We start from the raw sequence: 16,031 nt of genomic DNA, 5'->3' as shown, positions 1-16,031 counted from the left end.
CCTCAGCTGGCATGAAGTTTACATTCTAATAGGTGGCAAAGAACATAAGACAGAGTGAAGGGAAAAGAGTGTATGGGGGGGGGTGCTTGCTTTCAATAAGGTGGTCAGTGATGGCCCGTCTGAGGAGGCATCTTCTGGGATGTGGCCAGCTGTCCTAAGGGAAGATCATTCCAGGTGGAGGGAACTGCAAGTGCAAAGGCCCTGAGGTGGGAGCAAGCTTGGTGTATGTGAGGGACAGAAGGGAAGCCAATAGAGCAGGAGCAAGGTGAACCATGGAGCTAGGAACATGACATGAGTAGGAGAGGACAGCAAAGATCTTTTAGACTCAGAAGGAGTCTGGATTTTATCAGAGCAAATTAAATGAAAAATGGCCAAAACTGATCTAGTCTTTTTTCCCAAACTGGTTCTCCTAGACTCTTGCATCTGGAACATTCCCCGGCATCAGGGAATGATTCAGCTCTGCCGTCACCCAGTTATGGGCTTTCCCTTGGCCCCTTCCCGCTTCCCACCACTCTGCCTTATGCCCTTGCCTCCTAAATGATACTGGTAGCCCAGACCCTCCCACACATTCATACTTGGTATGTAACTGTCTGATGTACATCTCTACTGGAGATCCCACCAGCACCCTGAATGCATGTCCAAAATTGATCTCTTTATCTATTTTCCTAAGCCTCCTTCATTCCTTATCTCCATGAATGACAATACCCAGTTGCCTAAGCAAAATATATCAACTTCTTTTCTCTTGCTCCCGAATCCAGTCTGTAACTAACTTCTGCTGATTCTATCTCTTCAGTGTCTCTTGTACTTGTCACAGTCCCACCACACCCTGTTAAGTGAAGGCCCTCTTCCTACTGCAATAGCCTATCTAGTTTTCTGTCTTTAAATCTCATTCCTTTTGAATCCATCCTACCTATTGGCTCCAGAATGAATTTTGTAAATCACAAATTCTCATGATATTTCATCTTTGCTTGGAACTCTTTAAATAAAGACCCCCTGTTGCACAGAAGATAAAGCCTAAACTTCTCAAAAGAGCACAAAAGGACCCTCAAAGACTGAAGGCCCTTGCCAAGCTCTTTTATCTTTATTTTTCCACCCCCCAACTCACCCTGACATTCCAGCTACATTAGATTACTGCAGCCCTACAAATGTGCAAGGCTAACGCCAGGTCTTGCTCTATTTTCTCTTTCTAGAATGTTCTCTCCTTTCCACCTGGAAAACTCTGTTATGCATCATTTCTGTAGAAATGATGTGTCCCCCCCCCGCCCATTTATCCTTCCTAGCTGCAGCCATAGAGTCTGTACACCAGGCTCATCCCACTCAGTGCCTGCTGAGGTCTGAATGTGTGTTCCCCCAAATTCATATGTTGAAATCCTAATGCCCAAAGGTGATGGTATTAGTAGGTGGGGCCTTTGGGGACTCCTTAAATAATGAGGGTGGAGCCCTCATGAGTGGGATCAGTGCTTTATAAAAGAGGCTCCAGAGAGATCTGCTCCCCTCCTGCCATGTGAGGATACAAGGACTGCGACCTGGAAGAGGACCTTTACCAACAAGGCTGGCACCCTGAACTCAGACTTCTAGCCTCCAGAACTGTGAGCAATACACTTCTGTGGTTTATAAGTTACCCAGTCTGTGGCATTTTATTATAGTAGCCCGAATGGACTAAGGCAGTACCCAAGCCACCCTTGGCTATAACCCCACCAGCCTGAGAGCTGAAGAATGAAATCCTGCATTAGTAGGCTCTGGGTTGCCAAGTGTCTTCCAAACCAGAGGCTCTCCCATCCCTACCATGCTGGCTTTGTCTACCTAATAACTCCAACACTAATATGATTAGTAATAACTATAACAAAAATAGGAAACCGGTACTTACTAAAAATTGGCACCGTAGATACAATAGTGAACAGACATATACTGTTTTGCCCTCAGGAAATTTACAGTCTAGGAGGGCACCAGACAATCAACAAATGACATAAGCATAGCTTATTGTGCTAGAATGTATTATGCATTCACAACCATTCCTTCCGCCCTGCCCTCGCCTTGCTTCCTTTCAGGCAGAGCCCTCCTGACCACCCCACTGACTTTGCGCTTGGCCTTGTGACTTGCTTTACCCCATGGAAGGTGAGTGGACACGGCATAGGACATGTGCATAGCAGGCACATCTAGAATAAGAGGCTATGCAGAGCTCCCCTGAGCCCTGCAGAGCTGCGGCTGACCTACAGCCCTCATGCGACGCGAGTAAGTAATAAATATTTGTTGTTGCAAGTCATCGAGATTTTTGCACTGTTGATGCTACAGCAAAAGTTGACTAACGTGTTTATGAAATGGGATATGGAGAAATCAGAAAGTGAAGGATAGCTCTTTCGGATAGGGTAGCTAGAGAAGGCCTCTCTGGGGAGGTGACAGCTCTAGGGGTGATGAGAAGGATCCAGCCTCCTGAGGAACATTCCAACATGGTGAACCTCAAGTCAAAGGCATTGAGGTAGGAGAGTTTAGTGTATCTGAGGGTCTGAAAGAGGGCCTGTGTGTCTGGGAAAAGTAAGCAAGTGGAGAGCGGCACAGGATGACGGGAGAGGGAGGAAGGGGTCCATTACAGCACCTCTTAGATCTTTGGCTCAGAGATCACCCTCAGTGATCACGGGTCATGGTTGGGGAGGCCACGTAATATAATGCCCAAATTGGGACACTTTTGAGAATGAAAGATGGTACCACTAATAATTACCTTAGGACAAAAGATGTAAACAGGGAGGGTCCCAAGCAAGTATGGATGTATGGTCACGCCACACGTGGTCTTTTTATTTCCCTTCCACAAAAGTATCCTTTATCCTGAGAAAGTAGCTTCTGCCTCCAGCTCCTCATTCACAATCCGATCCCCTTCTGGAATGGACGCTTAAATCGAAGCTCACTGGGAGGGGCCTAACAACTGCTAAATTCTTGTCTCCTGCGATTGGACCCTGATCCCTGAACCCCGAGAGGCTTGCTAGGTTCTTGGCATAAACTGACTGCTTATCGGCAAAGGCCAACGTCGCCTGGAATTACCCTGCTGTCGTGATTGACCTTTGCCACACCTCTGGAATGATGCCCACCCAAACCACTCCTGGCGCTTACCCTAGGCTTTAGACCCTCTTCAGACCTGCTCAGAGGTCCTGGCCCAGGCCAGGCTCTGGGCTGGGGTCTTATGTACTCCGTAGCTGCTGGCTGAGGACCTCCTGCCACCGGCTCGAAGGACAGTTTTGGTCCCTTATGGAACAAAGCATGAAGAAAAATCCCTGCTCTCCGCTCCTGGGAAGGAACTGAGTCTACACTCCTGGGGCTCCGCTTTTACCTTGAAAACAGGCTATGAATTCTTCGGAAAGTACATGTAGGCAAACCAAGCCACCACCCCAGAGCTGGAGCAAACGGGAATCCTGGAAAATTTGGGTTTGCCTGTTGTTTTGAGCGGGGAGGTGGGGGGAAGCCTTCTGTACCTTGCTTTCTACTTCCACGTGCAGAAAAATTAGATCGACAACTTCTAAATCACACCTTTGTTGTGACAATTCATTGTGCTGAAGCTTCTGAAGGCATGACGTGTAGCCCCACGCCCGGGCACGCGGGCGTTATACGTTCAATCTGTGTTGAATTTGCAATGAGAGGCATGTGTCAGTGCTGCTGCCCGAGGCCACGTCTCCACACAGGCCTCTGCTCGGCATGTCTCCAAGTCTCAACCAGCCTGAGGAGGCAGCCAGAGCGGGGTCCCCTCACCTCTCCCCAGCATAGCCCATTCCTCAACCAAGCAAGACTCCAGATCGAAAGGTTTGCACTCTGGTCCTCAGTCCCTCTTCTCAGTGGATGAGCAGATAACTCCAAACCCAGAGGATCCTGACAAAACTCCTCCTTTGTGGGAATGAATGCTTGGCTGCTAAGACTCCGTGTGTCACCTTCTCTGGGAAGACTGACTTAGGGAAGGAGATGTATTCTGTCAGCTGCACGGAGGTGCCTGGAGCTGAACAGCTTGACACTTGAGTGTTGGCTATTCTGTCAGACTTGAGTTCTGTCTGCGATTCCAAGGTGCTGTGCCCTGTGGGGTGAGGAATGGATGCCCTGACGACCGGTCTTTCCACGTGCCAAGCAAAGGCTTCTCAAAAGCGCTTCTCACTGCTGTGAGGTCCTACAGCTGCCTGGGCTCAGCCCCCAGGATCTCTGAGTGATACTCGTGGGGACTCTCCTTGCCACAGGGCAGACCTCAGTGGACCTCTGTGCCCTCTGCTGGGGTTAGCTTCAACTGTTCTTAATTAACTTCATCAGCCAGACACAGGTATTAGCTGGCGAGAAAAGTATGCGGGCACGATGTAGCCCAAGAACCCAAGACTTCCTATTAGCCAGGGGAATTCAAGAAAGGGTGTAGACTACATCCCCCAAAGCTCAGAAGGTGCTTCTGGGACCCCTCGGAGAGCCCCACCATCTCCTCTGAGGCTGTCTCAGCAGAGCATCTTCACTCAGGCATTCTAGTGCTATCCATGGTCCTGGCCATCCTAAGCCCAGTCATAACCACAGACCACCAGCCACTGCAGACTGGACAAGAACACTTAGTGGCTGTTCCCCTGGATTGTAAGGGAGTATGTTTGGATTCCTTCCAGGGGAATCCACGATGATCCAGGGGAGTTCACAGTTAGCCTGAGAGAGCTACCTTCAAGACCAGGAGCTTGACCTAACTCCCTGAGTAAGATGGGAGTTAACCAGGTAGCCAAGGGGAGCAGTCCTGTACTCAGCCCATCTCCTGAGACCCCCAGATTGCCTTTGTACATAGGACTGGAGGAAGGGTCTTTGTTCCCCCAAGAGAGCTAGCCCAAGGCTCTCCTTGAAAGCCAACCCCTAGAAAAGGCGAGCAGTGCCTTCCCCAGGAACCACAGAGCCTGAGGACACCCACAACACCCAGCACTGATGGGGATGTACTTCTGGCCACGTGAGATGACAGGTTCATCCAGAGGCTCACAGGACGGGGGAGGGTACTGGGAGAGCTTTGAGTCCCAGCCCCTGAGCCAGCAGCTGTGAAAACAGACCCTGACTAGAGAGGCTGTGTCTCCCCCATAGCTCTCTTAGCAGACACTGCAGAGCACCATGGAGAAGGCACGGTCTGTGCTGCTGCATGGGGAATGCACTTGGCATACACATAACTTTGAAAATTTTATAAAGGGAAAAGAACCTGTTTGCTCTGATTCCAAAGCTGAAAGCTGAAGTGAGAATGGTAGGTATACCCATTCCCCACCGGCCCTCAAGCAGAGGTCACAGTCCAGGATAAGACCCCTAAAACTTGGTCAGTTTTTCCAGCCCCCAGTCCACCCAGGTGGCTGTGGTCCCCAGGTACCTTGGACCAGGACTCTTAGCTGTAGGAATATGGCCTTCAGACTGTTTCTGCAGCTTGGTTCTGGATATATCCCTGGGTTGGACTGGGCTGAAATTTTGCCCATGATCCTCCAAGAAATCTGAGAATCTTCCAACTGGAATAAATTTTTCTTCCTTACATACTGGTAGCACTTTGTGGCCACAACTATAAATTGCAGTAATTCAAAGATTGCTTTATAATAAAAGTATGTGCTTGTCACACTCACTGGACCATGAGCTCTTGGCGGACAAGAACCATGTTAGAATTATGCCCATCCCTTCCCCAGTTCCCTTTTCCGATTGTCGGGTGTATAGCAGCCCCTCCCCTCCACATTTTGCTGCATTCAGAGAAGTGAAAGGCAGGCAGTCGCAACATCGAGTTGTAACGTCACAGTACTGAACTTTGCATCCCATGCCTCACTAGGATATCAATACTGAGGTCAACATTCCCTGGACCCCAGAAGGCCACCATCATCGTAACCACCTGAGTTATGGCAGCCTCAGCCTGGCCAGCCTCATAGCAACAACATATGATCACAACATATGACCACGTACATCCCAGCCCCGTGCCTCAAGAGGCTGCCATCTTGTCAGGGGACCAAGCCCCTGAGGAATGATCCCAAACACCCCTGCAAGCAACGGGCACACAGTAGGTATTGCCTATTAGTGGGGTTCACTAAGCTGATCTAGAACACTTAGGAAGGCTTTAGAACAATCATTCCTGGGCCCCATCCCAGACCTGCTGAATCAGAATTTCTGGGGATGAGACCACGATTCTGTATTTTAAAAAGCCTATGAGTGATTCTCACGATTAGCTGGGTTGGGTCTATTCTGTATTGGGCAGGGCCATCAAAGATACCTCCTTCCCCCATAAGGTATCCATTTAAAAATAAAGGTAACAAGTGCTGTTTGTGACCCACACTGGTGTGGTTGGAAAAGCGTTGACTCTGCTTCCTTGGATGTGCTGGGAGCCTCCTTTGTGAGCCATCGCTTCACATCCAGTCTTTGCCTGATGAGACCCTACCCAGGTACACTGAACACTTTTATTCCACAGACTCACTTCTTACAGCCAGATCTTGAGCCCAGCCCAGCCATGCCTGACAGTCATGGGGAAGTCCTGTCGCCTCAAACCAGTGGGCTGAGATGTGAGTCTGGTTTCATACAGTCAGCATTTGGTGGGCTTGCGAGGAACCCAGCACACCCACAGGCCCACAGAGTTTCAGGACCCTCCCCACCTGCCACCCCTGCCCCACCATGTGTGCCCCAGCTCAGGGACTGGGCTTCTGTTCTGGTTCTTGGTTTCCTATCCAGTCCCTGCTGTGAGTAAAGCTCTTAATGAAACTGCAGCCTCTTGCTGGGGCTGGGATGCCCTGCACAGGTAGACCCTGTTCCCCTGGGTGAGGACCTGATTCAACCCAGAAGCCACCTTCACCCATCAAGTATCTGCCTATTTAAGAATAAGGGTAACAAGTGATGTATGACCCACACTGGCCTGGTAGGACAAGTGTTGACTCTAAGTCCTTGGATATTCTGATTGGAAGTGCTGGCAGGCCCCTTTGTGAGCTATCCCTTCATTCAGGGTTAGGTCTCCGAGCCTCGGCCTCCCTCGACTCTGGGTTACCTTTCCCAGGCTGCCCCTGTGGTCCTGGTAGGCTTTGCAGCCATGACTGCAGTGTCCATTCCCCACTGCAGGAGCAGACAGAGATGCTTCCCAGCTCTTGCCATCATCAGGACTTTCTGCTCAAGGAATTGACACTTTTGGAATACTGGGGTCCTTCTACAGAGCAGGCGCCCCCAGCTCTGCTCATCACCAGGACAGTGAGACCACACGTCTTCAGTGTCCAGGTGCTGGGGGCCTGGGTAATGGAGGAAGGGGGCCCAGAACTACACACGCTGGTTTTCAATTTCCAGGAATGGACCTGAAATTGACAAACTCGGACCAAAGCAATCCCCAGGTTCCCTGCTTCTCTCCCGGGGCCACGTGTGTGTTCACGGGACCTTTAAGGCAGCCCAGAGAAATGAGGAGAACACTACATCAGCGGAGGAAGTTCACAGCACCCTTCTGATGGCAGCCCCTGCCCCAATCACAAGCAGTTCCCAGGAATATTATCGCTCACACCGAGGCTGACGCTTTCAGACTTCAGCTGATCCCAGTTCTAGCTCTGAACATTTGAAAGAGGCAATTTCCAAGGACTCTGGCCATTGTGATCATATTTTCTGGGACAAAGAAAAGGATGCTTGAAATTGCACTTGTCCTGGAAAATCTGGGATTATATATTTAGGGGGAACGCCAGGATTCAGCCACAGAGAGGAGGGAAAACGGGACATGCTTCATGTGTGCACAGGGCATCGCGGTCGAGGTGGGAGGGGAGTGAAAAAGCACCTGCCTGTTTAAAAAGACAGCTAGCAAGAGACGTATGTGACCTATGTGAAGAAAATCACAAAGCTGTTATATTTAGAGAAATGAAAGTAGATGAACAAAGAGAGTGACACACCATGTTTCTGGATGGGAAGGCTGTGTAGTATAAAAACGCCTATTTCCCTCAAGTTAATTTACAGTTTAATGGGAGCACACATACCAAATCCCAATTGGATTTTTTTTTACTATGACAAAATGATTCTAAAATTAATCTTGAACAGCAAACAGATGAGAATAACAATGAATATTCTGAAAGAGAAAATAATTAAGGGAGGAAGGAGTAGTTTCCAGCTCTGCCAGATATTAGAACATATTATAAAACAACAATTAAAATTATTCAACACCGGTGCTAAGATGGAAATGAGCAGCACAACAAAGTGGTGAGTCAAGAGACAGACTTAACTACATTTGAGGATTCAGGATGTGATAGAACAATTCATTTCTCTCAAATCAAAAGGGAAATGAATTACTCAATAAATCGTGTTGGAAAACTGTGTAATAGTTTGGACAATATCATGCATTCATCTAAATAAACTCCAGATGGAATAACAAATTATATTTTTTTAAAAAAATCAAATTACTGACAAATAACTAAAAATACAACAAGCTGTTTCTCAGATCTGTGGCAGAATGATAACTTTGTCAGCTTTGAAAAGAAATCACAAATATCAAGAGATTTGCCTATATAAAAATGTAAAAGAACTGTACAATGTAAAATAACAAAACAAAAAGAAAGAAAAAAGAAAGCTAGAGATTGGGAAGATATGTGTATCAAGTAGAAAGATCCTTCAAACTGGAAAGGAAAATACCAACATGATACTCTCGCAGCCACACGTCAGGACAGACAATTGTTACATGGGGGCCACAAATAGCAAATGCCCCATGTCCTTGCTGGGCAGGACTGGACCCAGGCCAGCTGGAGAAAGGCCAGGACTGGAGTCTCTGTCCAGGGTCCTGTAATGGACATCCTGACACGACTTTCATACCTCTTGTTCCAACAGGGGCATGCTTCCAGCCATGGGTACCAACCAGTATCTCCAGACCCTACTCCCACGGACCCCACCTCTCTTCTTTCACTCACCCACGGCTGGCAGCAGCCAAGCCCTTTAGGAACCACTGCAAATCAAGTATGCAGACTGTGCATGTGTGTGTGCACGCGCATGTGTGTGTGTGTGTATGTGTGTCAATGTATCCAATGAACATCCTCCTTTTGTAGAGGTCCAGACGCCCTGGCTTTTCTCAGAACCCAGTACTGCCACTAGGGTAGCTCCCTTCCCAGCAGGGCTTCAAATCTGTCCTCCCCTCTTTGAGCCCCAACTATTCTAACAGCGATGACCTAAGTCTATGCTGTAAGAGCAGAGGGGCTGTTGCTTCCCTGTTCCACACCCACTACGGTGCCTGCCCCATCGCTGGCCCCCAATGAATATGTGTTAAATAAAAGAATGAATCTTCATGGGGCAGGTTCGAAATGCATCTGATTCACCAATGCTTTCTAGTTGAAAAGCTAAATTTTGAACCACAAGAGCCCACTTTAATTTACATAATTATGTCTATCTTCATGTTAGAGCGAGCTCTTTGAAGTCAAGGGCTGTGCTCAATTCGTCTCTACATTCGCAGCACTTATCATAACATTTGGCACTTGGCGGAAGTTGACAAGGGTGTGCTGGAGGGATGCATTCAACTTATACCTATTAAATTAGCAATTTTTAAAAGGCCGCACAAATACTTGAGGTTTGGCGATGCTGGTAGAGGTTACAAGAGATATATGTGACCTATATGAAGGAAACCACAAAGTTGTTATATTTAGAAAAGGAGAAGTAGACGAGCACAAGAGAAATCTATGCCATATTTCTGGATGGGAAGGACATGTATTATACGAATCTTATTTTTAACCTTAAAGCTTTTGCTGTTGACATTATGACCCGGCACAACATTTTGGGGGAGAAACATAGGAGTATACAACAAGAGCTATGTTTAAATGTTCCTACTCTGGCCCAACAACGTCATTCCTGGAAACTTATCTTAAGAAAATAATTCAAGAGAAGAAAAAAAAAAAAAAGGCCATACACTTGAGGATGTTCATTATAGCCGTGTATAAAAATAATTGAACATAATTGGTAGCCTAAGTTACGGTCCACTCACTAGACAGAATATTCCAGAGGTATGAAGAATGATAACTACAAAAGACATGTAGTAGCATGGCAAGATATGCAATATAATGTGAACTTGAAGAGACAGACTGCGAGACGGTATGTTCACTTTGATTAAAACCATATGTGTGTACATATGTGTGTACATATGTGTGAAATATGTGTGTACATATGTGTGTACATATGTGTGAAATATGTGTGTACATGCATAAGAATCAAAAAGGAATGGCCAAATTTGAAAATGATTAAGGAAATGAATGAAGAGTATCTTATTCATTTAAACTTTTAAAATACTAGAATATACCAAAAGCCTGTGTTGAGTAGTGGCCCTTAAGCCCCAGATACTTATTGAAAGAGTTAACAGCACATTATATAGGACACGGCACTACGAGATCACCACTTCAAGCGGAGCAGCAGCATCCCCAGAGGCCCTCCAGTTTAGAATCTTACCAGGAAAAGCCATACCCTCTTATGCAGCTGACTCTGTACACAGCAGGTGCTCAATAAATCAAAACGGATGGATAAGTGGATGGGTAGAAGGAACGAGAAAAAGTAAAGATGAGGAAATGCCTTTGACACCAGTATACTGCATATTGGGGTGCAAATACTGATGCAGTCCCAACAAGGGACTACATGGATCTAGCCTTCATGAGCCTGTTTCACTCTTGTCAATCTCTGCTACTTCATGAGGGGTTACACAGACAACAGTTTGTTTCTGTAGTCTGGATGAATTTTGTTGTCCTAAGACTTCCCTGTTCCTCCTGCTGCAGATGACCCCTTGGGTTCTAAATGTCTGGTGCCATGGACAGAGTACAGGATATGGAGTAGAAGCCTGCGCTGTCAGTCAATAGTTTAAATTCCAGCCCACCATTTAATGGTTCTATAACCTCTGAGCCTATGTACCTTGTCTCCTTGAGCTTTGTTTTCATCTGTAAAAATGAGAGAATAAATATTCCATAACGTTGTAGGGAAGACGCCTATCTTCCCAATGACACAAAACATGTAATAAATGCTGGCATGTTCCCTTACCCCATGCTTCCTCACTGTCACTATTCTATAGATTTTAATCACGATCTAACACAAAATGCAAATATACAGATTTCATTGTATTTAGAATTTGACAAGACTAGGTTATCCTAGACTGGTGGTTCTCCATCCTGGGTGGCTTTTTCCCCCAGAGGACGTATGGCAATGTCTGGAGACAGTTTTGGCTGTCACGACTGGCGGCGGGAGGTGGGTGTGTGTGCTACTGGCTTCTAGCGGGTAGAGAACGAGGCTGCTGCTAAAACGTCCTGCAATGCACAAGACTGCCCCCGACAAAAAAGAATCATCTGGCCCCAAATGTCAGTAGCGCTGAGGTTGAGGATCCTGATGACCCTAGGACTCAATCCATTTCTCTGTCCAGCAAGGGACAGGAGGGCACTCGGAAGGACCATTCCCCGTAGCATCCCTGTGTGGAGCACCCTCCGTTACCTCCCAACCCTTCAAGCCCCAGCTCCAGCCCTGTATCATCTGTGACATTTTCTTTGAGCCCCAGAGGACCCACTTCTCCCTCCCTTGGTCTCTCAAGGTTCGGCTGCTGGTTTGTAACTCGCACTGTATACATCTCAGTATATTCCCATTTCACGCCTATGCTATATACATTGGGCACTTGAGCAATCAGGATTCACACCTTCTCGTGGTGGTTTACAAAATGGCGAAGGGAAGCTGGCATTTGTGCAGTCTTGGCGTTTCTCTGGTGAAGGCTGTTTTGAAACTTCTTCTGCAAGTGGCTGTTAATGGACCGATAATTGGTTTCCTGACTTCCTTATGAAGTGTGAAGTATTCTGCTAGCCTGTCAACAAAGCATCAAGTGTTGTGCAAACCACCATCAGAGTTATTTGTATCTTCCTTCCCTTGTATCTCTTGTCGTGGAGGAATAAGTGGACAGGCTCTCGATGCTCCTGTGGGGGAGGTGAAGAGTATGTGTAACCTGCGGGGAGCTTTCTCACCAGGACCCCAGGTTGGGCATGTTTCCCAGGCAGAGCCCAAAGAGCTCTGACTCCAATGCCTGGCGCTTGGCACGGGGTAGACACACAGTAAATACTGTTGAATGGATGGAAAGTGGCACTGGTGCCACCTGATTTGGAGCAGCGATCCCTGGAGATGGGAATGAGCCAAGGAAGAAGAGAGGGTAAGAGGAGAGGAGCTGGCTCCATCTTTTCTTTCAAAATGCTTTTCACCGCGAGAAACATCATCTTTAAAACCGAGTGAAAAAAAGACCATCTATTGAGCATCTACTGCTGTGAGGACAGATCGAAAGCCAACGAAATGATTCTGAAGTCCCTGCTTGCTACAGAAAATGTTTTGGAACATGAAGGCAACAGTGTACTTGTGTAGTCTCGGCAGGCAATTCCCGAGTAAGGAACTCTTTTGAAGAAAATGTTTCAAGAGAAGAACAATGCACTGCTGTGCGCTTTTTGGACAAATGTTCAAAGAAAACTTGAGCCATCGAAACATCCCCCCAATCCTCTTCTAAACCCTCATAAGGAAAGAACAGTACTGTTTGCTAAATATTGTGTTAATGTTTATTGTGACTAATGTGTGCTAAACTTTAGGACACTTAAGCTAACGTTTGCTAGAGGTGCTTTTCTATGTACATTTCTGACCACACTATAAAACACAGAGGCTGACTGTACTATTTTATATTTTTATAAATGCTTACAGATGTTGTCCCTTTTCCGCAGATCACACACTATGATATATTTGATCTGGGATCAGGCAGAACGCCAAAGTTTAACTTTATCCCTTGAAGCACGAGCTGCTCTGTAAATGACCCAGTTTACAGAGTGGTTTCCAAGTATTCACGATGGAAAAGGTGAGGACTGTCCATGTCACACTTGTCTTTTTCTATAAATACGATCATAGAGGCTTAGAATTTGGGGAGTGCCACCCCATCGGATAGATTAGTAAACCAAACTCCAGAGAGAAGTTGCCCTGGACATAGGCACAAAACTGAGCCGGGACTAAGATACAGGTCTCCAGACGTTGAATCCAAAGTTCTCTCAGAGCACCCAGATTTTCTTAGTACCATCTTTCACCACCTGAGGGCAAAGCCCAGGACCTAGGGGTGCATCAGCTTAGGGGCTGGGTACTCAGTAGAGAGCGGACAGATGGCACTCACTCGTGACCTTGCTTGTGGTGCAAAGGCCTGGGGCCAGCTGGCTCTCCCTGGCCTCCTCCACTGAAGCCAGCACCCCTGAGACTCAAACTGTGTCTCTTACACCCAAATGACCAGAAAAGCCCTAGTAATGGGAGTACCTTGGGGATATCATCCCCCACCTCCCAGAATCATTCAGAAGAAGAAATGCCATCCTAGCCCCCCAGAGTGCCTGCTTCACAGTTCTCATCAGTAAGCCTGGGGCTCCTCTTCCTTATTCTATTGTTATTTTTTTTTTTTTTGCGGTACGCGGGCCTCTCACTGTTGTGGCCTCTCCCGTTGCGGAGCACAGGCTCCGGATGCGCAGGCTCAGCGGCCATGGCTCACGGGCCCAGCCGCTCCACGGCATGTGGGATCTTCCCAGACCGGGGCACAAACCCGCGTCCCCTGCATCGGCAGGCAGACTCTCAACCACTGCGTCACCAGGGAAGCCCCTCTTCCTTATTTTAAACCACAGAGAGCACCGCCCCATATCTTCCAGGACTGCTCTGCCCTCATCTCTTCTCAGGTGATTGTAAGCAGTATCTAGCATCCTGTCAGCTTTCCTCCTGGCAACGAGGGGCCTGCTGAGCAGCACTTACAGAAGGTTCTAGAAACATTTCCTGAAACTACTTCTAAGAGCCAAAGGGCCAAGTAAATTCCTGGAGGGCTGGAGTGACAGACCCCGCCCCCCCTCCCCCGGTAGCGTTCTGCTCCCCGCGTCTCTCAGCTTGTGAGGCAGGGAACTTTATCCTGGTTCCAAGTGGCTGGCTGGCTCTGCTACACACTTCCCTCCTGCCAGCTCTCTGCCCCAGAGACCTGACCCTTTCCAGTTCTCCCTGCCTTGTCTCACCTAGATGGATTTCAGAGATGGAACACCCACACTAGCTGGGACTCCCACAGTCTAGACCTTTGCCTTCTGAGGTCCTGCCTCCGACCCACCCTGGGGAACTCCATTCCACCCACCCACTCTGCCCTGGGCTCTTTTCTAGACTGTCAGGCCCTTTGTTCCTGCCTGCCTGGAGCTGCCCCCTGCTAACCTCCCCTGCCCCTCTGGTCCCCTTGGCTTTCAGGGTATACATATCTAACCACACTGGGCCACAGATGGGCAGCCAATTTCATGCAATTTTATTTGTTTCAATAAGGGTGATTTGCTTCATGTGTATCTAAGAACGATTTGATCTTTAAACCTCGGCAAGAATTCTTACATAAGCTCGCAAGTCATCAAAAATGCTTTGTCAACTACACAAAGTGATTTTTTTTGTTTGAAAAGTAGAATTACCGTGGTATGACCCAACTCACCAACTCACACGCCAAACTCTCTGTCATCACAGATACTCCCTTACAGTCTCCCATGTCATTCCTCTCCCCGGCCCCAAGGGGCAACCACTCTCTATGAGGCAGCACTCCAAGGCCCTGAGAAGCCCACTGAGATGGCGAGAAAGATCAGAGGGTCAGTCTGTCTGCCCTTCCCCGAGGGAAGCAGATTGTAAGAGACAGAGAGGGGCAGTGGCAAGGGCTGGGAGAAGAAGAGGTGACAGCCCCAGAGGTGGAACCTTTGATTTCTCAACAAAGACCAAGCCTGCTCCTCTATACACAGTCCCCTTACACTTGCCAATTTCCCTGGGAGCCAGGACTTAAAGTATTCTTTGCACCGGAAAGTGAGGTCAGACCATCCCAGAGAGAGGAAGAAAGGATTCCTTGTTATCTCCGGAGAACAGAGCACTCAACTCCAACCCTTTCTCTGAAAGATCAACAATTCAAAGACAGCTTGATCCCCAATCCTCCCTAAATCCAATGCAAGAGGAAGCAATCTGATGAAACTTTGTATATATTCCCACAAGGCCATGGCGTCTCGTGGTACCCCAAGGCTGGCACAGAGTCTACCGTCTCACGAAATCATCGCCAGCACCTTCTGCCCTGGCTCGACTATATGGCGTCAATGACAGCAAGAAGGGTGAGGAGGAAATGTCGGGGTCTGACGTTGCTCTCAAGGGTCACCAGGGAGAGTAAGACGGCGTTGAAGAAGGCCCCCAAATGTCAGGAGCAATCATTCTCAGTGCTACGATCCACGTCACTGCCAGAAACGAGGACTCAGCCGGCAACGTTTTGAGAAGGAGAAGAAACCAACCAGAGTGAAGCTACGGTTACGACCTACGAGGTTCCCAAGGATGGGGTCCGGATTAGCTAGGAAGTGGGCCCCTGGCCTCTCGGTGGAGACCCCGCAGCGGCGCCTTCCCCGCTCACTTACACACGCAGCCTGGCTTCTTAGCCGACCACTGGTTATTCTTTTGGCACGTGATTGCCTTCTGCCCCACCAGCTCAAAGGCCGGCTGGCACTCAAACTGGAGTGTATCACCGTGGCGAAACCAGGAGCCTTCCCTCCAGCCGTAGGCAGGTATGCCAGGATCTCCACAACTGCCCTGCTCGATCTCTGCAAGACAGGAAAAGAGAAAACAGAGACACATGGTGACTCCATGCCTCTCGGAGCTGGAAGGCCATGCTGCACCTCCGCCACGAGGCTGGGCTCGGAGGGACCCAGGTGGGCTTTTGATGAGAAACCCTGCAAGGTCGTGTTTAAAACAGCATCTCGGGAGGATGAGACCCTCCTGCTCTCAAATGCCTGGGCTCTATGTCCACACAGAGTGTTGCAGGTGCTTGGATATTTTCATTCAGGAAAGGTGGGGCTACATGCTTTGTGAGACACCTGTCCTAGGAATTCACAAGCTCACGGTTCGGAGCGATCTTTCCTGACTTGACTCGCATTCAGATTACTCACGTCACTTGATAGATTTTCAGCTCAGTCCCTTCCTGAGCCGTCCAGGCAAGCGCAAGATGAGAAGGCGGCTGACGGTTTGCTGCTTGCCTTTCCCCCAACCAGAGACTAAGTGAGAATCAATATTCACTGGCTTCTGATACGGAAGCACTT

The 16,031-nt window shown here is 48.2% G+C and overlaps 1 protein-coding gene across 1 annotated transcript in view; it reads right to left on the bottom strand.

Moving 5' to 3' along the window:
• Window positions 1-16,031, bottom strand: part of CSMD2 (CUB and Sushi multiple domains 2) — a gene marked incomplete at both ends in the record, with an annotated part of 666,422 nt that overhangs the window by 265,232 nt on the left and 385,159 nt on the right. Inside the window, 1 exon segment of the mRNA XM_082863599.1 lies at window positions 15,354-15,536. Within this exon segment, the coding sequence (XP_082719725.1) occupies window positions 15,354-15,536 (183 nt within the window).

The sequence above is a fragment of the Leucopleurus acutus genome (assembly GCF_964270905.1).
Source record: "Leucopleurus acutus genome assembly, chromosome: 2".
NCBI classification, from domain to species: domain Eukaryota; kingdom Metazoa; phylum Chordata; class Mammalia; order Artiodactyla; family Delphinidae; genus Leucopleurus; species Leucopleurus acutus.
Note: the sequence above shows the minus strand (reverse complement) of the source record. Positions and strands in the feature narration are given on the sequence as shown.